Source organism: Scardinius erythrophthalmus (genome assembly GCF_964197995.2).
Source record: "Scardinius erythrophthalmus genome assembly, chromosome: 8".
Taxonomy (NCBI): Eukaryota; Metazoa; Chordata; class Actinopteri; order Cypriniformes; family Leuciscidae; genus Scardinius; species Scardinius erythrophthalmus.
Genome location: NC_138228.1, coordinates 18270893 through 18293976, shown reverse-complemented (window position 1 = coordinate 18293976; position 23084 = coordinate 18270893). Strand labels below are relative to the sequence as shown.

The 23084-nt window shown below is 37.0% G+C and overlaps 2 protein-coding genes across 3 annotated transcripts; both read right to left on the bottom strand.

The window, feature by feature from the left end:
* Window positions 1-1868: 1868 nt before the first annotated feature.
* On the bottom strand, window positions 1869-13105 carry LOC308694504 (uncharacterized protein). Of its 2 annotated transcripts, XM_081372069.1 has the most exons (9): window positions 12917-13105; window positions 12127-12160; window positions 10228-10304; window positions 8874-9017; window positions 5376-7437; window positions 5212-5289; window positions 5024-5068; window positions 4700-4759; window positions 1869-2168 (listed from the first exon to the last, which is right to left on the bottom strand). In XM_081372069.1, the coding sequence occupies exons 1-9, from the start codon at window positions 12950-12952 to the stop codon at window positions 1954-1956; spliced, it is 2751 nt and encodes a 916-aa protein (XP_081228195.1). In that variant the 5' UTR covers window positions 12953-13105; the 3' UTR covers window positions 1869-1953. The 2 variants fall into 2 exon arrangements, with proteins under 2 accessions (XP_081228195.1, XP_081228196.1); XM_081372070.1 differs by lacking the exon at window positions 8874-9017 and having other exon boundaries at window positions 12917-13103.
* Window positions 13106-16879: 3774 nt separating this feature from the next.
* Window positions 16880-19441, bottom strand: LOC308694493 (cyclic nucleotide-gated potassium channel-like). The gene is made up of 3 exons (XM_081372049.1): window positions 19348-19441; window positions 18244-18411; window positions 16880-17004 (listed from the first exon to the last, which is right to left on the bottom strand). The coding sequence occupies exons 1-3, from the start codon at window positions 19427-19429 to the stop codon at window positions 16970-16972; spliced, it is 285 nt and encodes a 94-aa protein (XP_081228175.1). The 5' UTR covers window positions 19430-19441; the 3' UTR covers window positions 16880-16969.
* Window positions 19442-23084: the final 3643 nt, after the last annotated feature.

Below are 23084 nucleotides of genomic sequence, written 5' to 3'. Positions count from 1 at the left end.
TTAACACCCCTGGCTACTTCAAACGTTTTGTCATTTGCATGTTATCTTTTTGTCATCACATACAGGCGATGTTTATCATGTTCAGATTTTTATTAAGAAAGTAGGCTAAATAAGCTGTCATTTATGAGATGTTTTTATTAACAGAGACTTTTTAGAGAAAATTCCCTTGAAGAAACCTGAGTTTCGGTACACGCACGCACGCACACACACCCACCCTCTCACACACACGCACAGACATGTTGCGTTTTCATGTTTTATGGGAACTTTTCATAGACATAGTTATTTCTATGCTGTTCAAACTGTATACTCTATCCTCTTACTTCATTTGAGATCATTATTTACTTGTGGGAGCTGTTGGCTGATCGCCACAGTGTGGATTTCAGGTCTTTGTGGTGTCATTTGGTCATTGTTGGCAAACCCTGACATGCACAATCAAAATGATCATTACATTTTTTATTTTCATCAACAAAACAAGTGTTATATGCATCTAAATTGTACGGATACACTTCTAAATTATCCACTGTATCCACATATGCGTTTTAGAAAGAAGAAGAGTCTAGAAACTGAGACATAAGGTGTAAGTGTTGCATAGTACCACAAGATGGCAGCGTGAACATAAAAGTTTCATGGCATTATTGTATTGCTTCTTATTCACATGGTAGAGTTGTGGATCAGCTGACACGCGTGTATTCACTGACTCGTTTCTGAGGCAATCCTATTTGATTAACCCATCACAGAAAACTTTCTGCATTTTTACATTTCCAAAAAAACTCATTCTGTATGATTTATAAGCTTAAGTGTGACACGAGTCCCCATGAGTCTGTGTGCATTCAGGTTGAAGTCCCCACCGGGATAGAAAAACAGGTACACACACACACACACACACACACACACACACACATACTTGTTTTTGCTACGTCGTGGGGACTCCTGACTAGAAGGTGACACGTGGGGACACCAATTTCTAAATACAATAAAGCCATAATTTTTAGTCAGAAGTGTCTGGGGGAATTTTTGAATCCCAAAAATCAACTTTTTTTTCAGAAATTCTTAATTTTAAAAAGGTGAATATTTGTCTGGTTTTTCTATTCCGGTGGGGACCTGCCTATTGTGTCTTACCCCAAACCACCACCGAGGGGCGCTATTATGAGTTAGCTTTTGGTTATCTAGTTTTAATACAAATTTAAACTTGTACCAGATAAACAATAAATATTAAGTTTACATCATCATTAAAGAGTTGTTTAAAAGGGAGAATTGTCTATATTTATATTTTTATGGATTTTTACTTTATTTTACAATTTACAAATTCCCATAAACTCTTGTATTTGAATAGAGCATTTGTATGGATGTAAACAGTGACAACAGCCTCACCTCACTTCCTGTTTAACAGGAATCTATTATTCTTCAACTGAGAATCTGAAAAGGTTTACATTTGGATAAATAAGACAGTCATGTTGTATGGCAAGCAGGAAATGTTCACGGGTATCATTGTGTTTGCTGAATAATTATTTGTGCATACTGGAATCAACTCTGAATTAAAACAAGAGCACATGCTGGCATTCAACAGGGTTGCAAGATATATTGCCATTTGCTATTTGTGTTTTTTCTTATTCGTCATCCTAAAAATATTTCACGCACAGAAACCTATGAAACCCAATGATTTGTATTTGCGATGTGTATTAATGCGTTGCGGAATAATTCGCAATAATTACTTTTTTTAATTTTTTTTTATGCAAATGTGCCACAGTTTTGGACCACACTGAATTATTTTGAGTAGAAGACATTTGATGTACAACCCCCCATAAACCTCCCCAAGAAAAGTTTGGAAATTTGGGTAATTACAACAAAAACAAGAATCTACAATTTCTTAATGCTCTTGAACATTTATTTAACTTGTGTTTTGAAACACATTTTGAACATCTTGTTGCCTTCAACAAACATCTTCCTTTTCTTCTACATTTTTCGCTTTAAGGCATCAATACGATTCTTAACATAAAATTTCACCCCCTCCCAACTTCTCCCCCGAAGTGCCGCTGGTGACCTTTCAATGCACTCCATGCACTGGGCTTTACCAGGAACCTTCCCAGAGTGGATGTAGTCCATCAGAGTTTTTTCCACAGCCTGGATCTCTTCTTTAGACCACTTTCTCCGTGGGTTTTGTGTAGATACTGAATAAAAGAAAAATAAATAGGCTATTAGTAATTGTGATTGGGATAAAAGTAATTGTTAACCCACACAACATGAACGTGAATAACATCAAATAAATACATGGTATTCAGTTTTTCTCTCATTGTCTCAGTTTTATACATACTTTTTTGCTAAAATCTAGTTCGCATGGTTGAAAATCTGTAAATTCTGGCACATGTTTGCAAGCATGATACCTAGTAACAATATAAACATTGATACTGTATTAAAAAAGGACTATTTTGACAAAAATATCGCTGGTAATTTAGTCACTATCTAAGATGTGTATTGGATCTGGGCTGAAAATGGACCAAGCCAAACATGACAAAATATTTAGGTTTTATTGGTCATAACCATAAATGGCTGCTTGGGAAATTGAAATTGAAGTAAATTTGTAGGACCTTTCCCTTTTCTTTTCTTTACATATTTAAGCCTTTAGAAATGAAACATTTACGATATAGGACCTAATTAAAGCTGCACATAATGGGAGGGGTTTACCCAAGCTTAAATTATATTGGCCCACGGTGACCAACGGCAACACATCTAAAAAAACACAATTATAAGGATTTTGCTTGGAAATGAAAATATAATTACATATTTATGATCAATTTATTATATGGTGTAAATATACTGAAAAATATATGAAATACAATATATTGAATAATACACAAGGTATTGCCACTTTTCATTTATGAAAAATATATATTTAAAATATATTTACACTGTAAAATGTCATTAATTGAGTGTACTTCAAAAACACGAGGAACAAGATTTCCTTACATTTCTTAAGGGGGTGTTTTAATCAAAGTTGTAAGTTACTAGTACAAAGACTTAAGGGTGTTGGGACAATGATAGACTTTGTATTTATTTCTATTTATTAAACTGTAAATACTTTGTGCATGTCTGAAACTTCACTGAATAAATGCATTTAAAAAAGAATAACTCCAATACAGTTTAGATAAAGCAACATGTAGCATATTCTCAATGTTTCTTGATCTTCTGCTGGACTGAAGCACAGGCTCTGTTCTTCAGCACAAACCCTTTAAACCCCAACAGAACATTAAACACTAACAGGTCTGTGAAGATCTCAGCAGAGGAGGGTTAAACAGCTCCACAAACAGCATTACCAACTTCACTTATTACTAACCAGACTGACTTTATTTCTGTCAGACGTCTACACAAGTTCTTACTGAGAATTAACATTTAGATTTAGATTGATATTTAGATGTTGATGATTTATTGAAAATAACATAATATTAGTCACCAGATTGTGATCAGTGTTTGATTTTAGTTGGGCTCTCGACTTTATAACATTATAACATCAGCAGAAGAACAAGAAACATTGAGAATATGCTGCATGTTGCTTTATTTAAAATGTAGAAATCTATTGAAGTGATTTCTATTAACTTCTATGTTAAGTTGATGTTTTTTTGTATTTATTCAGTAAAGTTCAGTCAATAAATACAAATAAATTCAGTCATTGTCCCGACACTCTTTTGTATGTCATTCTATTAGAAACTTTCAAATTTGATTAAAACGCCCTTGAAATTTAAGCAAATCCATAAATGTTTTCCACGTTTTCGAAGTACACTCAACTAATGACATTTTACAGTGTAAATATATTGTGAATACATTTCTCCAATAAGTATATTTACACCATATACTTATCATAATATATTGATCATAAATATTGGAAATATATTTTCATTCCGTAAGGGTATCTAGTCGCGAGCCTGAATTCTCAGACAGTTCTGTCCAATACAACACTTGTAGATTAAGAAATGGTCCGTACACAGTCGCCGTATGGAGAGAAGTAGCCAGTAAAATAAGCACTTCCTCCACTTTGGATCTGCCATGCTGCTGTTACAAAGCTCTATCAGCACAGATCACTGAAACAAAGACGTTTTCCACTTTTCACCAAATTTGACCTCCACATTAAATTTAAAGGGTTAGTTCACCCAAAAATGAAACTTCTGTCATTAATTACTCTCCCTCATGTCGTTCCAAACCTGTTAGACCTTAGTTTATCTGCAAAACACAAATGAAGATATTTTTGATGAAATACGAGAGGATTCGGTCCTTACATAGGCAGCAACGTCACTACAACTTTCAAGGCCCAGAAAGGAAGTAAAGACATTGTTAAATAGTCCAAGTTATGAAGCGATGAGAAAACCTTTTGTGCACATATTTTAATAATGTCTTTATTAACTTTCTGGGCCTTGAAAGTTGCAATGGCGTTGTTGCATATGAATGGATCAGAATCCTCTTAGATTTCGTCAAAAATAACTTCATTTGTGTTTCAAAGATGAACAAATGTCTTACGGGTTTGGAACAACATTATGGGGAGTAATTAATGACAGAATTCTTCCATTTTTAGGTGAACTAACCCTTTAAGGGAACCCTGTTGTCAATATAAATGGGTCTCTTTGTAGATTCCAATTAAAATGACTTAATTCTGACTTTCACAAAAAATGGAAAGTGTGACATTTCATAAGACATTTGAAAAACAGCTTACCCTTTGTTGTGTGTGGTTTGTCCAAGTGCTTGCCAATTGGCTGCAGTTCTTTATCCTTGCCTGTTATAAAACATATGAGTATAACAGAGGAGACTTTAAATACAGATAATATACAGTAATGGCACAAAATGCTGACTAAATGGATACCAGTAATTGTGCCATACATCTAATTTCCCAAATATATTGGGGTTTATTTTGATATGAAATGATATGAAAAAAAATAAAAGCAAGTGAAACCATGCAAATCATAAAGTACTGGTTCTTTAAAAGGAAAACATTATCAGAAGTCTTCATAATCCTCCTGTTTAATTTAAATCGTATTACCTTTGGATGGTTGTTCAACTTCATTAGTGGACTCCATGGATTTGTCTGGACAAATAATAGCTCTCTTAGTAAAAGAATATTAAACAAGCAATCCTAAATATCAGTAAGCACACTCAAACTGTTCTTCCAGTAATATTCTAGCCTTTTCTAGCTTTCCCATCATTCCCTTTCAGTAGCTGACTACATACCTGCTGAATCTGAAGGTGAAGCAGCATTTCCAGTCTCATTTTCAGAGTCTGATCCATCACTGTCCATCAGTACTCTCTCTATAAAACATTTGACAAAAAAAAAACATCTATGGAGGAATACGTGTAAATGAATTTACTTAGTTATTAACTCAGGCCTGTTTTACCTTGTGGATCAATCTGGATCTCATCAAGATTCCTTCCTTTGAACTCAGATAGCTGTCCTCGTTCCATGGCCATAAGAATCTTACTTATCTTCGCAAGCTGTAATGTGCCTTCGGGTAACCTATAATACTGCCGATGGACCCTGATGTCATGTCCGAGAAAGTCAGCGAGGTCATCCATTTCATTGTCCTTTAAGTTGAGCACCTTGGACATAGTGGCCATGTGCTTTCTCAGTTTCGTGGAGGATAATGCCTCTGGGTGTTTTGCTCCGCAGCTTTGAGCAATCTTACGAATAACATCTGATCCTCTGAAGTGACTGAGTGCTTGTGGTCTTCCAAACATGAACACATTCTCATCGGGCACTTCACAGTTACGGCGAGTCTTGACAAGTAGCTCCATCGATGTCAGCATATCCGGTGTGAGAAGAATGGGGACCTTTCGTCCTCGTTTGCCTCTTATCTCAATTCTTTGGAAGTGCTCACAAAGTTTCTTCTCAAGGTCTGACAAAGCGAGCTCTACATCTGGATGAGTCAACGAGGTATCCCTCAGTGTAAAAGCAATAAGGGACATCTTGGATACTTCTCCTTCTCTTCTACGATTAAAAAGTATTACCTGACAAAGTGTCATTTTTGCAAGTTCTGCCCAGTTCTTGTTACTGGGTTCTTCCTCAAGTTTTGTTTGGTACTCCTTACTCTGTCTGTCAAGATACTGGTGCATTTTTTTCACATCTTCAGCGAAGGGAAGGAGTTGCGGAGAGTTCCATTTTGCCTCGCTCAAATTTCGGAGGGCCTGGGATGACACACACTCACTCCATTTAGTGTCACAGATTTGTTTGAAGGCCTGCACATTGTTAAGAGCATTCTTATCGCCTGACATCATTGCCTCGCATTCAATAATGCTGGCCAGTTTCTTGAGGTTGTGCCCTAACTTTAGTGCTAAAGATGGTGCTTTGAATGTGTTCGTTTCATCATTCAAGCCAGACACACTGTGAACTGCTTCGATCACATGGGGAAAATTAGCCGGTACAAAGAAATCTGACACCTCCTTCAACTTGCCAGTCTCTTTTCCTTGGAGAACTAGTCGCCCTGTCTCGCGCATCTTTTGCCTGATATATTCATGTTTTGTGACATCATGGCCATGCTTATTTAAGAGATGTTGCCCTAATTTTAATATGATTTTCTCTTTGCGGACAACATTTGTTATCTTATCCTCATGCATTTCAAGCACCATTTTCCAAAATCGTGCATTCACACTCTCTGGAACTGGTTCAGTATACGAGCAAAGGGCCTGAACTCGAGTTTTTCCTGGCTTCATTCCTTTGACTTTTTTGCTAAGATGGCATCTCTGCATGTGTCTCCATAATGATTTCCTCTTTAAGTAGGCCTCACAGTTTACACAGTGTAAGTAATCACTTGCTGTTACTGGTGCAATGGATTGCTGTCGGGGTATCACCAGTCCTTCTTCTTTAAGCACCCGAGTATTATGACAACGGTTCCCTTTATTTCTCAATAAACTCAGCTGTAATCTTCGCTCTTTAGACCCTTTCGGAAATGCAACTGCTCTTGCCACCTCTGGCTTATCTTTGTGCTTTGATTCCAAATGGCGAGCCATTTTACTGAATGGTTTAGAGCAGAACAAGCAGAAGTACTTTTTGCTGTATAGTCGGCCGCCATCTGTTTTCTTCTTCAGCATCATGACCTTCACATTAGAAGTATCAGGTGAAGAGGATTGGCCGCTGATATGCTCATCCGATGAAGAGGAGTCGCCGTTGTCATGTTCGTCACATGAAGAGGATTGTCCAGTGTCATTTTCAACAGATGAAGAGGAATCTTTGGTTCCACTGGTAGCCGAGGAACTAGAACGTGTCACACGCTTTCTTTTACATGGTTTAGATCTTGATGCTTTTGACTGAAACTTTCTTCTCTTTTGCTGTTTGACATTTTTTGCTAAACTCTCTTCCGTTGCTGACCTGTCACTCTCTGATTGATCCTCTGTGTCCGGTATATACTCGCTGAACTCTGAATTTGATTCTTCGGTTTCATAACCAAGCATTTTCCTGTCAGGCTGTGAATAAAACGTACGAGTTAGAAGTCTTGATCAGGAATGACAAGACAAACAAACATACTGCAATTACGAATGCCTGTCCAAAGTGAAACATTCAGTGTGCAGATTTTATAAATAATTATGCAACTTAATTTTCAGACTGTAGTGGCAATACTAGTAGTAGTGGCATTAGCAATGCATGAATATAGCAAAAAATTATAACCATTGAGTCGATTCATTGCTGATAGAGAAATATGTCAAGAAATCCGATCAGACATGAAGATGTGAGCTTAAGGAAATACAAGATTATGAACAAAAGAAAAAAGATAGCAACACAGGTTTCTCATTTGCTCTGCATTCAGATATTATTGGCGCTTTTTTCGCAGACACTCATAGCACGAGCGTGATCATCTGATGAGTGAATAACTCTTCTGACAGCCATCTAAGAAGGGGGGAGTTGGGCGGGTGGGATGAGCATCCCTATTGGATGAATCTATTAGTAATGACCATGAGCACAGTCTGTATTTGCATCAAGGCATGCAAGAATTGAGAGGTCTGATGATTCACCAAACACCGGTGGCACAAGGGACAAGTGGAGCAATGCAGTAGCAAGCATTCAAAGTTTCAAGGTGCGGGCCAAGGTGGGCCCCCCCCCCCCATATCCTAATATCCTAGAGAAGACATCGAGGGGCAATGGGAAACTCCAGACTATGTGCACACTCATAATGAACATAGGCACAGAATGTTTCGGTGTCATTGAAGAAGTTCAAAATTGATCTAGCTAAACCTATCAGAAGTATCTCCTCAGGGAGGACTGTTCACCACAGCACAGGACTGGCAGTGCCAGGTTGACCTAGGAAGGCAGCTTCAGTTCCCAAAGAACATCGCATATCCCACGGCTCCGCCCAAGCATGGTGTTGACATTGGTAGCGAAACCAAGTGGTTTTGATAGAACTAACTGTCCTCTAAAGACAGGATTGACAGGATAATACAGCAAAATATGAAGAGCTCGTCTCAATGTGTTGGAGCAATGGCGGGAGATCTCGGTGCGAGCCAGTTGAAGTTGGATGTCAGAGCTTTGCTGGGAAATTAGTTCAGCAGACTCTAAAACTTCTCGGTTTTAAAGGGAAGAAGAGCTATCAAGAACATTCATGAGGCTTCTGAAGAGGCCTTGCAATGGGCGGATCTGTGGCTTTATTTTGGGGAACCCTGTGGCTCACTGTCTAGGGTGCAGACTGAGCACTGTGACCTGGGCTCAAATCTAACCCAGGCCCTCTACTGCATGCCAACAAATTACCAATGTGTGGGCCAACTGCTGACTAGAAGGGCCTGCTGACTGAAAACGGCAAGCTCAATGTTATGATGTTGAAAAATGCCCCAACGTTCACTTGTTTTACAAACATAAGAATGACCTAGCAACCGAAGATATATAAACGAAAGCATTTAATACAACTAACCTTTGTTTTCATGCTCTGATATAAAAACATGGTCTTCTCCCGTTCATCATTTACAGTTTTCGTGTGCGCCTTCATGTATCGGTTTTCACAAGCATTGTGATGTGCTCTAAGTTTCTGGAGGTGACCCAAGTGACAGCTTTGAACCTACAAAACAAACAAACAAAAAAGGTTTTTGGAAGCTTTTCTTTTGCCATTTATGCTACCTCCAGAACTGAACCTTCACATAAGGATTTATTGTTGACAGCAAACACTCTACCATGTGAGCCACAGGGGATCCCCTATATTCCACGGAACAACTCATAAAGAGCAGCAAAATAAAAGGATAAAATAGAATTCAAATAGAATTTCTCAAATTAGAAATGTCTTAGTTATGGATACAGTGTCCTGTAACACAATTGTGACCCTGGACCACAAAACCACAAAAATCTGAATACATAATCTTTCCATTGATGTATGGTTTGTCAGGACAGGACAATATTTGGCTGAGATACAACTATTTGAAAATCTGGAATCTGAGGGTCCAGAAAAATCGGAATATTGAGAAAATCTCCTTTAAAGTTGTCCATTTCTATTGGCGATTGTGCTGCATCCATAAATGTTTTATATATTTGATGTAGGAAATTTACAAAATATCTTCATGGATCATAATCTTTACTTAATATCCTAATGATTTTTCGCATAAGAAAAATCGATAATTTTGACCCATACAATGTATTGTTGGCTATTGCCACAAATATACCCGTGCAACTTAAGACTGGTTTTGTGATCCAGGGTCACAATTGTGTTTGTCCGGTATAGGTTCAGTTGGTTGCCAACTATATAGTTAGTTAGTTGATAAATTTGTTGTCTTGTCAATCAGTTAGTCAGTCAGCTCCTTTACTGAACACAATAATTACATTATAACATACTTTATACTGCTGTTGGATGAATCAAATTAAAATAGCATGCTTTTTAATGCGTCTAACGAAGTTATTTCATTTTCAGAAAAACCTGTTCCCTTATATGGGTCATTAGCTGAGACCTTAATCTAGAAATATATCAATTTACAATAATGTAGTATTAAATAATAAAAACTAAAAACTAACTTCTAAAACTGTTTTGTCCCTTACCTCAACCAACAGTTTTATTTATATAACCCTGATGGCAGATGGCAGATTCTTCTAGAATGATCATTTTTATCAAGCTTGTATATTTAAATTCAATAATTTCACTTAAATGACAATGAAGATTACCTATTAATTGTCATTTAAGTGAAATTACAGAACTTAAATATACAAGCTTGATAAAAATGATCATTCTATAAGAAAATTTCAGATGGCAGATATATATATGTTTATCTGTGGATATAGCCTACCTTTGTCTTCTCTTCTGTCACATCATCTGTCACATCATCTGTCACATCATCTGTCACATCATCTGTCACATCATTCACTGCAATGTAAATCACAAAGACAAAAAAAAGTATTGTTATTTAAAATATTTTTCCATTTTACTTCCTCCTACTATAGCCCTTATGCACCAGAGAAACAAGCGCGCTGCATCTTTAGAATATTGTCTTTGAACTTCAGTTTTTGCGGACGCTCTGTATATCTCTCTGGCATTCGCTCTCCAGGAGTAATTAGCTTTTGAATTGGATTTTCTTAATGTAAAGTTAACGAAGATGTCTTAACAAATGTCAGTAGAACGGGAAGATTTTAAAACGAGCCGTTCATTCATAAATAGACAAGATCGCTGTGAAAATACAGACCGGAAGACAAAAGACAACGAGCTACATAAGGTCTATAGGATTAGGCTTAAACAAGAGAATCATCAGTATCGAATAACAAACTAATACATTTAAAATAAGTATATCAAAATAAGGCTGATATCAATGACACCAATTTAGCAAAACCTGTATTTACCACAAATTTAATGTGAACTGTGACTTTTAATTTCATACAATGATAAAAAATTACAACAAAAACTTAACTATCGTATCGGCTGAAATTGACAGTACACAGGACAACATGTTGTATTTCCTCAGCACGAAGTTAATTATATCAGTGGTTCAGTAACTGGACATTACTAACATGTCAAGTTTAGGGATAATTGGCCAAATTTATTTAGCCATTAGAAATTCATTTTCACCAACGATGAATGCATGTAAAATACATTTTTTAGATATCAGCGAGGTATTTTTTTATCTTTATATTGAACATGAAGAAAAGTACACTTGGTTTCACAATAACATGATCATATGGCTAGACATTTATCTCGTTTAATGCCACAATACCAAATCTTCTGTCCTTTGAAAGCGTCTCAAATGTTTAACAAAAAAGTAAAAATACTGAAATGTTTTTTTAAATGAACTTTTTCACTAAAATAAGCAGATATAATCACCTACTTGACTTTAATTTCTAATTTCTAAAATTTCGTAAAGAAAATGTACAGATCAAGTTATAACAAAAAAAATGTAAGTTTACAAAAATCAACCTTAGATTATATTAATTACTACAATCATCCCTTAATTACTTTGTGATAATGTAGTGGCCTCTAAACTTCTATTTAAACTGACCGGTTATTAATTAAAACATTATTTACCTAAACAAAAGATAGCAGATTAAAAACTTGAATTTCATGCACATCCATGAACTTGGCATGGTGTTGCAAGAGAATGAAAGGAGGGCGCATGGGGGGCTATGATGGATATTTCTTTTTCTCCAAGATTGTGCTTTTAAAAACCTTGGTTACTCTGGCTCATTAAGCTACATATATAAGCTTTAAGAATTAGGCTATTTTAAGTAATAAATGACGCACTACAATTTGACATAGCGTACCACAAATGAGTAAAATGTGTTTTGTAACCTACTATGTGCGTTCGATATAGAGGCGATGTCAAAAGCGTCAGTATATTACGCCCTAGGATGAGAATGCCCAAGGCGTCATATACTGACGCTTTTGACATCGCGTCTATATCGAACGCACATGGCACCCTTTAGCGTCAATATGAGACGCAGATAGATATGGGCCAGAAGGCGCGTCAGTATATGACGCCCTAGGATGAGAATGCCCAAGGCGTCATATACTGACGCTTTTGACATCGCCTCTATATCGAACGCACATGGCACCCTTTAGCGTCAATATGAGACGCAGATAGATATGGGCCAGAAGGCGCGTCAGCATATGACGCCCTAGGATGCCATGTGCGTTCGATGTAGACGCGACGTCAAAAGCAACTGACGCCCTAGAGTGAGAATGCGTTGCATTATCTCACCTGTGCATCCAGAGCTGCCATTCGTAACGTTAGTCTGCAAGCACAAGTGTCATAGACAGTCAGACATCATGGTCAAACATCACATTACACTGTATTTAAAACTGCAATGATAAAATTTGGCAATGTATTAAAGTAATTGACACTGTAACATAAGCCAATACAATACTGAAAATAAATGCCATTTATTGTCTGATCTTGAAAACTGCATTACAGAAGTAGAAAAAATTGTTCTGAATTTATTAAACTTCCCTCTTGCTTTTTTGAAACCCATTATTAGTGTTTATAGTGATAAAACGCATGAATCTCAGGCCTGGCCTCAGACTCCTCATGGCTGCACGTGTAGGCCGCAAAAGATCCAACTCCTGGCCATCTCACATTAATGTTACCAAAAGTGAGCTAAACATCTAGGTGAAGTAACAGGGACGCAAAATATGTCTTTCAGAAGTAACAAAGACAACAACATATTAAATTAGGCGAAGTTTAAAAGCGGATTACCGCAAAAAATGCAGTCACCTATGCAATCCTAACTGTGGCCTTAAAACATGAGCTTAAGACTCTTAGGAATCTAAAGCCCTAATTAATATATTATTGTTAGACTATCATTATTTTCATTTTGGTAGATTAATCTATACTTTATGCAAAGCTGCTTTGAGATTATGATTAATGTGAAAAGCGCTATGGAAAATAAAATGACGTGACATTTACGTTACGATATATGTGCAAACAATGCAAGTTAAATAAACAGCACCATATTATTTTGAGAACCTTGTACAAAAAGTCAAAAACTTACTTTTTCGTCGGATGTCTCGTCTCCTCTCGTCTCCATCTCGCCGTGTCCGTCTCATCCCTGCCTCTCGAGCATCTGAGTGTCGCAGGTGTGAGACGCGGGGGGTGTGTGTGTGAGACCCGGGAGAGTGGGGGAGGGGACGGTCGCGGTGGGGACTCGAACCTCAGGTTCTGTGTGATCTGGGTCCGCCATTACTGACATTCACTCGGCGCACTATATATATAGCTATGTTTATTACCCGCGAAAAAAAAAATTTCTTGTGCAGTTTTTGTATTATTTTAAAAAATGATGTATGCACATATGCTCTGATAATATAGTGTATAGGATATATTATGTTATAAAAGAAATACATTTTCTGCTCAAATTCAGATATGTTTTTTTTTAAGTACAAATAAAATTTCAGAATGTAGATGTTAAAATACATATTAAATGTGATATTAAAAAAAAAAACACATTAATGAATGGAACCAATTTGGAACTTTTAAAACAACTCACAAAAAGATTGACATTCATAAAAATAAAAAAAAATAAAAAAAATATTAGTAGACCTTGTACTCACCAGAACAGATATTATTTTTACCCTCTGAGAGGAGATCAAATAAATAAAATAGGTTTGAAAGCAGTGAGGCTTATTATGGATACGAGGCCTCCGCACACGATAACGTCCTTTAGAAACTGTCTATACTGATTCTGAAACTCTTTAACTGCATTCTCCTCCTCACTACTGTTAAAATAACAACAAACATCTTCACAGAAAGTGCTCTCCTTGCTGTTCAAGATAATGACTGACACCATGTATTGCTAGCACTTCTCTTGCTACTGCTTTCTCTCCAGACACACTGCTTGTTGTATTCCTCATTAGTCGCTCTGGATAAAAGCGTCTGCTAAATTAATAAATGTACATGTAAATGCGCTCACCTAAACAGCAGTTCGCCAGGTAGAGGAGAATGGAGAGAGACTTTATTTGCAAACTACATAAATTAACTGTCAATTCAAGTTAAAAACACTATCACGTGATTTCATTTATGGTAAGAATAACACATAGTAAAAATAATTCAACAAACGCTGAAGCAGTTTCTCCACACTGGGAACCCTTCCGGCTCAGCACTGGAGCAGATTCTCCCACAATGACATGAAATTACTTAGAGTAACACCTAACTTAAACAGAAATAAGAGTGTGTTGTAGACATTTACGTTTGCATGCACAGTACTGCATACATCCATACACTGGTGTGTGTTAGACTAGTGATTATGACACAGTGCTCATCATGTCCAGGATCTGAGTTCACCTGGTCAGATTAGCCATAATGATTTAGCACCTGCTCTCACCAACATCTGGACCCAGAGGTCAATGTGCAGCTAGGGTTAGGGTTAAGGTCAGGGAGAGGTACTGGTCCACCACATCCAGATGCTGACAGCATTAGGGTTAGGGTGGGGTCGGGTCAGGTTAGGGTCAGGGTACTGGTCCACCACATCCAGATGCTGACAGCACCTCTGCTTCATGCCCTGCTGGTTCTATTATCTGCTCTGCTAACAGGACTGGTGATGGTCAGTCCTCCACTGTGGCCTGTGGCTGCTCCTGCTGTGACACTGGGAACGGGAGCGCAGACGCTGGCACATGCTTACCTCAGCAGCACAGGGGCATTAGCCATGTTCTTAGCTAGCCATCATTGCCCCTCTTCTGCTTTACAGCAGCACATCTGGATGCTGGATCAGTAGATTATTTCTACATCTGTTTATCTCTCACGCTGTGCTGTTCACTTCCGTTAGCTTCATGAGAAGAGCTGTGTCTGGCCCGTTCTCTCACACTGAGCGCTCTTCTGCTGAGAGTTCTGCTAAAGCAGTGTCAGTCTCTCTCTGCTAGCTCACAGCATCTAGTAAGGCACACGGTGTTGAAGACTATATAAACTGTGAGATATGAGGTATGATGAGGGTGTAATGTGCTGCTAGGGTTAGGGTTAGGGAGAGGTAAGGCACAGGGTGTTGAAGACTACTGATATACTGTGAGATATGAGGTATGATGAGGGTGTCATGTGCAGCTCTGTTAGCCTAGCGGCTAGCATTTACCAGATAATAAAGGCATGAAACATTTTTATAAATAGTGTGTTAGTAGTTCACTTTTAAGGCTTTTGAGAGAGCACAGAGAATGTGTGTATCAAATATCACACCATTTGTGCAAAGGAATTACAAAAACAGACCAAAATATGTTGAATCCCATTTGTGATATACTTAAAAAAGCCAGAAGATTAGAAATAACAGCAGCTGCCAATTTTAGAAACAAAGATTGTATATTGTCAGGGCCTGTTCATTTATTAATATATATATATGCTCCTCTTTGATTCTGTGTAATGTATGCAGAAAGGCTCTGTCAGAAGGGTATCCCAGAGTGGAAAAACTATTATCATTTACTGATCATGATTTAATTAGTTTAGAATTAAATGATAATTACATATTATAGTAATGAAATAATAATGTATTATAATTACATTAACAAAATCACTTTGGAGTGTTTTTAACTAATTAATTAATTAATTAATTAATTAATTAAGTAATTAAGTAATTAATTAATTAATTAATTAATTAATTAATTAATTAATTAATTAATTAATTAATTAATTAATTAATGAATTATTAATTAATTTAATTAATTGATTTAGATTTAGTATATAATCCCCCCCCCCATTTAGTTTGTGGCTCAGTCTATCCAGAATCTTCATTCTAGTGTATCAACAGTAAATTTATTTAATTATGTTTATTTTATAAAGTAATATAAATAACTAAATAGTATACTAATATCCAGTATAAATATATATATATATATACCCTATTAACTCATATCTTACTATTACTAAATACTTTAATTTCATTATTGACCAATACCCCCAATAGGGCGCTAGAGAGTGACACACTTTTCAAGAACAATGTGACTCGTGGGGACAGCAATTCTCTGTGTGACCACCAGGGGCGCATAGATACACACTCACACAGATTTTTGTCTTGAAAACGGTCCTCATGAGGACTTCAGAAAAAACTGCATGGGGCGGGTCTAGACACTGTCTGGGAGGTGCCTAGGGGGCTTTGCCGGTGGGGACCTCAATTTAGGTCCCCACGGTGACACGAGTCCCCACGAGTCTGTGTGCATTCAGGTTGAAGTCCCCACCGGGATAGAAGAACAAGAACACACACACACACACACACACAGCTGTCTGAGAAAACCTGCTACCACTAGATGGCAGTATGTGCTAAAACAGACAACGGCACCGTAATCAAGCGTTCTTTTCTCATATAATACGCAAAATGTGGCTTAAGAAAGTGATATTGAAGTACCAAATATAGTACACAATATAGGCTTAACTTATTAATAAAGCATAGCCTACTTTGTAGAGGCAAACAGATTATGAACAACACCAATAGAACCACAAAGAAAACTGGAAGTACTTGGAAAGAAGTAGAATACATGAACAATGTGTTTTTCCCCTTTTTGCTTATTACAACATCTATTCTGTTTACTTGATTAATAATAATAATGATGATTAATTTTATAGCACCCTCTGAACTGATACTTGTAAATAAAGAATATTAATCTTGTTACTGATGATGGTAATGAACCAATAACAGCCACGGAGTGTGATGGATAAGACACATTTAAACTATTTTACAGATTGTTTGGGTCGATTTCCATCCTTTGCAAATATTTAAACAATTATAAATTGTAGGGTATAAAAATATCCTGAGAATAGAATTAGTTTCACAGCACCAGAGAGTAATCTTGACGGCACTCGCAAGAAAATGGATAAGATGGCTACATAATCAAATTCACAAATATTACACCATTTAAACATTGTTAAAAATACATAGGCTATTGAGTTACTAAAACAATCTTTGTCAAAGCTGTTACGAACCTTTGTTTTTAAAATGCTCGTTGGAAAAGGGGTAAGCAACATAAAAGGACATGCGGGGCAAAGTGCAGTTTAAACATTTATTAGAAGGCTAGCCAGGTTTCACCCCTGCATGCCTCATTCTGTTTCACTCCGCTTGTAAACTCAACAGGAGCCATTAGAGCAACGGGGGACAGGTGCGCGGGGCGGAGCCTAACAAGAGAAAGAGAAAGAAACTAATCAGAGCACAGAAACAAATACACACAAAATACAAATACAACACTCATAAGGCCTAGGCCGTAACAAAGAATATACTTGTTTGTTCACAGTTTAAACGTTCTTGTTTCCATTTGTTTCATTTCAAGATCTGAGGTGAATTATGCATTGTTGCTTTTACAATTACAAAGCTGGAGCACTAAATCACATTGCATGCTTTTAACATTAAATAAAGCACATAAATCATTGCCACACTTTGTGTTTGTTGTTCCAGCACAGAAAAATAAAAACCGTTTCTAAAATAAAATCGTTGTCTGTCGCCGTTGCGGCTGGTTAGGACAAACACTCTGATTAACATGGAAAAGATACCTTTTATCGGCGTCGCAGCATCGCGTGTAGTTAGGACACAGTGTAATATGACTCGTGACTACCGAGTTGTCTCAGAGAGTGATTTGTTCATTTTGTGTTGATCGCGCATGCGCAGCATCCAATAGGTTCTGCACTGGAAACAGAAATGATTAGTTTATCTCTCGAGTCTTCGGGTTCGGGTCCGAGTCATTCGTTCTTCCTGTCAGCCCCATAGAGGCTTTGCTGTCGGTACGGGAAACAGAAATGATTAGTTCACCTCTCGAGTCTTCGGGTCTGATTCTTCTGAGTCTTTGGTTCTTCTGTCACGTGATGAACGAATGACTCGAACCCGAAGTCGATAGACTCGAAACGTGAACTAATCAATTCTGTATCCGGTACTACAGACTGCAAAGCTCAGTTTATGAGGATGTCACGGGATGAACGAACAGCTTCGGTAGGTGAGGTAAACTAACAGACTGCATAGCCTGAAGACCAAGATCAATTAAGTACTCGTTTCTGTTTCTCATAATTTGGCCTTTTCCTTGCATTGCAATTTTTTTCTTATTCTAAATGCGATCAACATTTGATGTGTTTGGGGAATTTGGCTAACAAGTAACATTTTAAATACATTCTGCTGAAATGAACGAAATGACTCGAAAAAAGATTTGTTCATTTTGATGAACGAGATTCAAAGATCCGAGTTAGTAAAATGATCCGAATTTCCCACTACTAAACGAAATAAGGATGCATTAGCTCGACAAAATGATCTCGTGGCCACAACTTATCACGTTCCCACAAGTTAATGTGTCATGGCCACGACAAAATGAAGTGAACCGAACATGTCTCCTCCTGATGACCGTACAAAGCAACTCATAATGCAAGACTTACTTTCTCGATCATTTTCATGCTGTTGAACTGCTCCCCTCAGTTCGTTCACAACATGTGGGAACTCTTCCTCAATCTCCTGAAACTCTTGTAATGACAGGGTGAAAAGGCTGCAGGTGGTCAGCGTAGAAACTGTGGCCAACTGCCTTCCACCAAACAGGAAGCTGATCTCTGCAGAAACACAAAACTTAAAATGGTGAGTATGAGGCTGGTTGTTTAAAACACATTGGAGTTTCACAGCAAAGATTATCTGACTGACCATCTGATCAATCCGGCACACAAAACTGGGAAAACGTTTTCTTGATCTGGCAAGCTCTGTAATCTTTTTGAGCATTTTTGAGTGTGAAACTCATGTAATTGACGCTGTCCTCACGCTCTTACACAACACGTCTGTTTTCTCGTGTAGTGAAAAACATTGCAGAGTAAAGAGGACACTGACAACGTAGCGACAGACAAGAGGTTCTGTTTTATATGAAACAAATTGCATTTAAAGCAAAAGTTTAAACACCCGCTTTAAGTGTGCATGTTTTGATGTCCAAATGTTCTTGTTCTTGAATATTTAAATAGCATATAAAATAGCATATTTTTTAAAATATATATATATAAAATATATATAAATTTAACATATATATATAGTATATCATATATATCTATTATGTGTGTGTATGTATATATATAAAAATCAGGCAGCTGAAACTATTTAAATAGTCTCGGGTGATTTTTTTATTTCATTGCAAAATGTTATAACATTTTTGCCCAGCTCTTTATATAAGGTTGGATATTTAAGCATGTCCAACTTTATTCGCATTCATACAGTATCAGCATAATGTATACAGCAGATCTCAACTGCTTGATTGCTTGTATTGTTGCAGAATGTAAACTATACTATCACCCAGCTCTAATCTGATAAATGTGACTATCAGAGGCATGCAGAAATTCAGATATTTTAAACATTAATATGATTTTCTGTAAAGCTGCTTTGAAACAATGTGTATTTGAAAAGTGCTAAATTTGACTTGACTAACACTGCAATGTGGACCAGACCGTTACTCTACACGAGACTACTTCTCAACCGAATCACACAACAGTAAGTTTCTCATACATCACCTCCAAAGTAATCTCCATCACACAGCTCCATCTGGAAAGCCTCGTTCTTCACAAGCACCCGTCCACAGTCAATGAAGAACATTTTGTCGGGTTGAGCACTCTGATGAATGATGATGTCACCAGCATTGAAGAACTCCTTGTCCAACTTCATCAAGATGGCTTCGGTGAATTCTTTGTTGTGCGACAAAAATATGCCTTTGTTCAACAGGTTGGAGCATATTTCTGCCATGATATCCTTTGAAACAGAAAACATAGCACTATTAAATATTATTTTTATAAAAAGATACTGTTTGAGCCAAATGATTGTTTGAACAGCAGAAAAACGTATTGTTTGTTATCTGAAGTTTATATTTATGAATCAATTAGAAACCTTTCTGAGCTGTTTTGACACGATGTCAAGGATGTTCTTCTTATCCCGGTGCCACTTGTACTGGGCAGTGGTACGTTGGCGCAACACTCTGGGCAGCTTTTGGAACATTGTGGAGGATTGTAGCTGGTTTATCTGAAATATTTATATATCATGGCATAATATCATCAGAGCCGCCTTGTATTTATTTGTTTAATAAACAAACTTAAAGGGTTAGTTCACCCAAAAATGAAAATTGTGTCATTAATGACTCACCCTCATGTCTTTCCAAGCCCGTAAGACCTCCGTTCATCTTTGGAACACAGTTTAAGATACTTTAGATTTAGTCCGAGAGCTTTCTGTCCCTCCATTGAAAATGTATGTACGGTATACTGTCCATGTCAATAAAGGTAATAAAGACATCATCAAAGTAGTCCATGTGACATCAGTGGGTTAGTTAGAATTTTTTGAAGCATCGAAAATTCGTTGCTTATATATGCGTTCACGACTCCGCAGTGACTTTTTTGCCCAGCCATATTTATTTGAACCCGAAGCTCGGGCGCACCAGGTAACACGTCAGCAGCGTCACTGCGGATTGACAACAGACCCGGAAGAGAATACAATGCTGAATAAAGTCGTAGTTTTTGTTATTTTTGGACCAAAATGTATATTCGATGCTTCAAAAAATTCTAACTTACCCACTGAAGTCAAATGGACTAATTTGATGATGTCTTTATTACCTTTATGGACATGGACAGTATACCGTACATACATTTTCAATAGAGGGACAGAAAGCTCTCGGACTAAATCTAAAATATCTTAAACTGTGTTCCAAAGATGAACGGAGGTCTTACGGGCTTGGAAAGACATGAGGGTGAGTCATTAATGACACAATTTTCATTTTTGGGTGAACTAACCCTTTAACAAATACAAACAATAAACAAACAGCTTTAATTTTAACTCTTAAAATTCACCTTTACCTTGTATGCATTGCCAGTCGCAGACATGCTCCCAAATGATGTGATCACCCAAGAAATAAATGCAATACACATTATATATCCAATCACCATACTTACAATAGCTATCCACTGTTCATCCACACCTAAAAAAACAAACAAAAGGGAATTACTTTAGTTCAATGTAAACTACTTTTTTTTTTTCCAGTTCTTCAGCGGTGTTTGCTCATGTAAAACCTTATGCCACAATGCTAGGGTGCCATGGTATGACTAAGCCATTGCCTTTTTTGTTTTCATCTGGCAGATGTAAATCATATGTCTGATCACTTAAAAGTAACAGCACATCATAGATGAAATAACTTTGTATCACAGGTTTGAAAAAAAATCCCAAATCCTGATCGTAAAAGTGATGCTGTCCTTAGCAAACACCACCGATTAAAGTGATTTCAGGAGACATTTTTCTAGTACCAAAGACCAATTATAAGATTGATTATCATTTCTCAAAAAATAATTAATGTGGAAAGAATGTTGTGCGGCGTACGTGTTGGTGAGTCAGTTGATCTCCAGACCATTTGAGAGAAAGCTCTGGAGGAAGCATAGGAGTATTTTTCCCCGATCGAGGTATTCTGCAAAATGTAACAGGAAGAAAGGAAGACATGTTGAACACATCATGTCAAACAAATGCCTGCATAAGCAATGAAAAATAAGACGTACCTCAATTTTCTCTCTTACAACCCAGCAGTCTTGGGGAAACTCTTCCATTCCAGATATGAAGTACTGAATGCAAGTGTTCCAGTGCCAAATGAGGACCATCATCAGGAAAACTGAGACAACCCTGAATAACTTCTTGACTTCAAGCTGTACATCAGACAACTAAAATTATAGATAATAAAACATAAAGATCCATAGAACAGTAAGGGTGTACAAAATACAACCAAAAATGTCCTGTTGCTTGCTGGTTTTTTCATGTTACGACAGAGGAGGAAAAATGTAAGAAAAAAAAAAATGAAGCAAGCCTGTGAGCAAGCCAAAGGCGACTGTGGCAAGGAAATTTCTCCTCTGACTGTACAGTGTGAACATATTGCCATTGAAAATTTCTTGCATAAACATGACGGTGAGCTGAAACTTACACTTTCCAATTCAAACCAGGATCTCAGAAGCGCATGGAGTAAACCGGTCATACTGAGAATCTTCACAAACATGAGTATCTGCACCAACTCCGAAGCCACCAGTGAAGTAGTGTCAGTGTGATCAAAATGCTCCTGTGGTGAATTGGTTGTACTGTAAGAAGTATCTCTACAATTTGATCAGTGTGAGGGATATTAACTGATGAATACAATTACCACAATAATAATGATAGTGTCGACCGGAAATGCAATCATCACATCAGGAACAAACCAAGACCTGAAATCCTTTCTTCTTAATTTCGGATCAAGGATGACCTAGACAAAAACAGGAATGCATTGTATCCATTTTTAACCGTATTTTAGAAAGGTAAAGCCATAATAAATAATTCATATTACAGTATAGACATACAAGACAATGAAGGCATGTTCATACCTGACCGTCTTCACTGAAAATGCCCATTCGAAAATTAAGGCCAACATCAACACAAAACAGGAGGTCTGAGAATACATTGAAAGTCACCCAGTATTTGTGGGCACTTCCATGCATATCATCAGAAAATGCAATGTCCAGAGGAATCGTTATAAGGTTCACAAATGTTAAGACCACCATATACACAAGATAGTAGTGCCTAAAAGACAGAAAAAGGCCAATTTTAACATTTCTTTTTAGATCACTGTGATGGCATTAATGGCACATTGACAGACACAAGAAGACATTACATCCTCATGACAACATATGTATTTATTTAAATAAATAGGCTAGTGATAATGCCAAAGAAGACTTTATACCTTGAATTACCATGCAAAAACATGGTACATATCACATAGTATCATTAGTAGCACACGTTCTGTATTAATTTCAATTGCAAGTGTAACATTTTTAATTTTATCGTTACATTTTATATTACTTATAAGTTATATTTATTTAAATTGAATCGAGTGTATTAAAAATGTGAATGTGAAATATGTATTTAAATTGTGTTTGATTTTATTAAGATATTACAAAAAATATTTGTTCAGTGTAATCAGTTATCGTCTGTCATTCATGTTCACTAATAACTGTCCTAGAGATTAAAAAAGACGTTATAATATAGCCTAAATATATTTTTACGTTACAACGATCACACTTCTAATTAAGTTACCATTATGCTGATGCTGAATAATTAGAAACTGAATTATGTTAGCTTGGTTAATATGAAATATGGTGAGCGTTAGTTTCCAGGCTAGTGAGTCTCTGTGTTAACGTTAACGTTACCTGAAGTGACTCCGTGGGTTCAAGACGCAGCGGTGGGTTTCACCTTCAGCTTC

Bases quoted from the DNA above. Each gene is read 5' to 3' on its own strand.
- LOC308694493 (XM_081372049.1), bottom strand. From the start codon at position 19,429: ATGTTCTTCATTGACTGTGGACGGGTGCTTGTGAAGAACGAGGCTTTC. The intron at 18,412-19,347 runs GTGATGTATGAG...GTGTTTCTGCAG, and splicing joins TGATGGAGATTACTTTGGAG to AGATCAGCTTCCTGTTTGGT. The intron at 17,005-18,243 runs GTAAGTCTTGCA...TTCTCTTGTTAG, and splicing joins GCATGAAAATGATCGAGAAA to GCTCCGCCCCGCGCACCTGT.
- LOC308694504 (XM_081372069.1), bottom strand. From the start codon at position 12,952: ATGGAGACGAGAGGAGACGAGACATCCGACGAAAAA. The intron at 9,018-10,227 runs GTAGGCTATATC...TTTGTTTTGTAG, and splicing joins TGACAGAAGAGAAGACAAAG to GTTCAAAGCTGTCACTTGGG. The intron at 2,169-4,699 runs GTAAGCTGTTTT...TCTTTTATTCAG, and splicing joins CAAACCACACACAACAAAGG to TATCTACACAAAACCCACGG.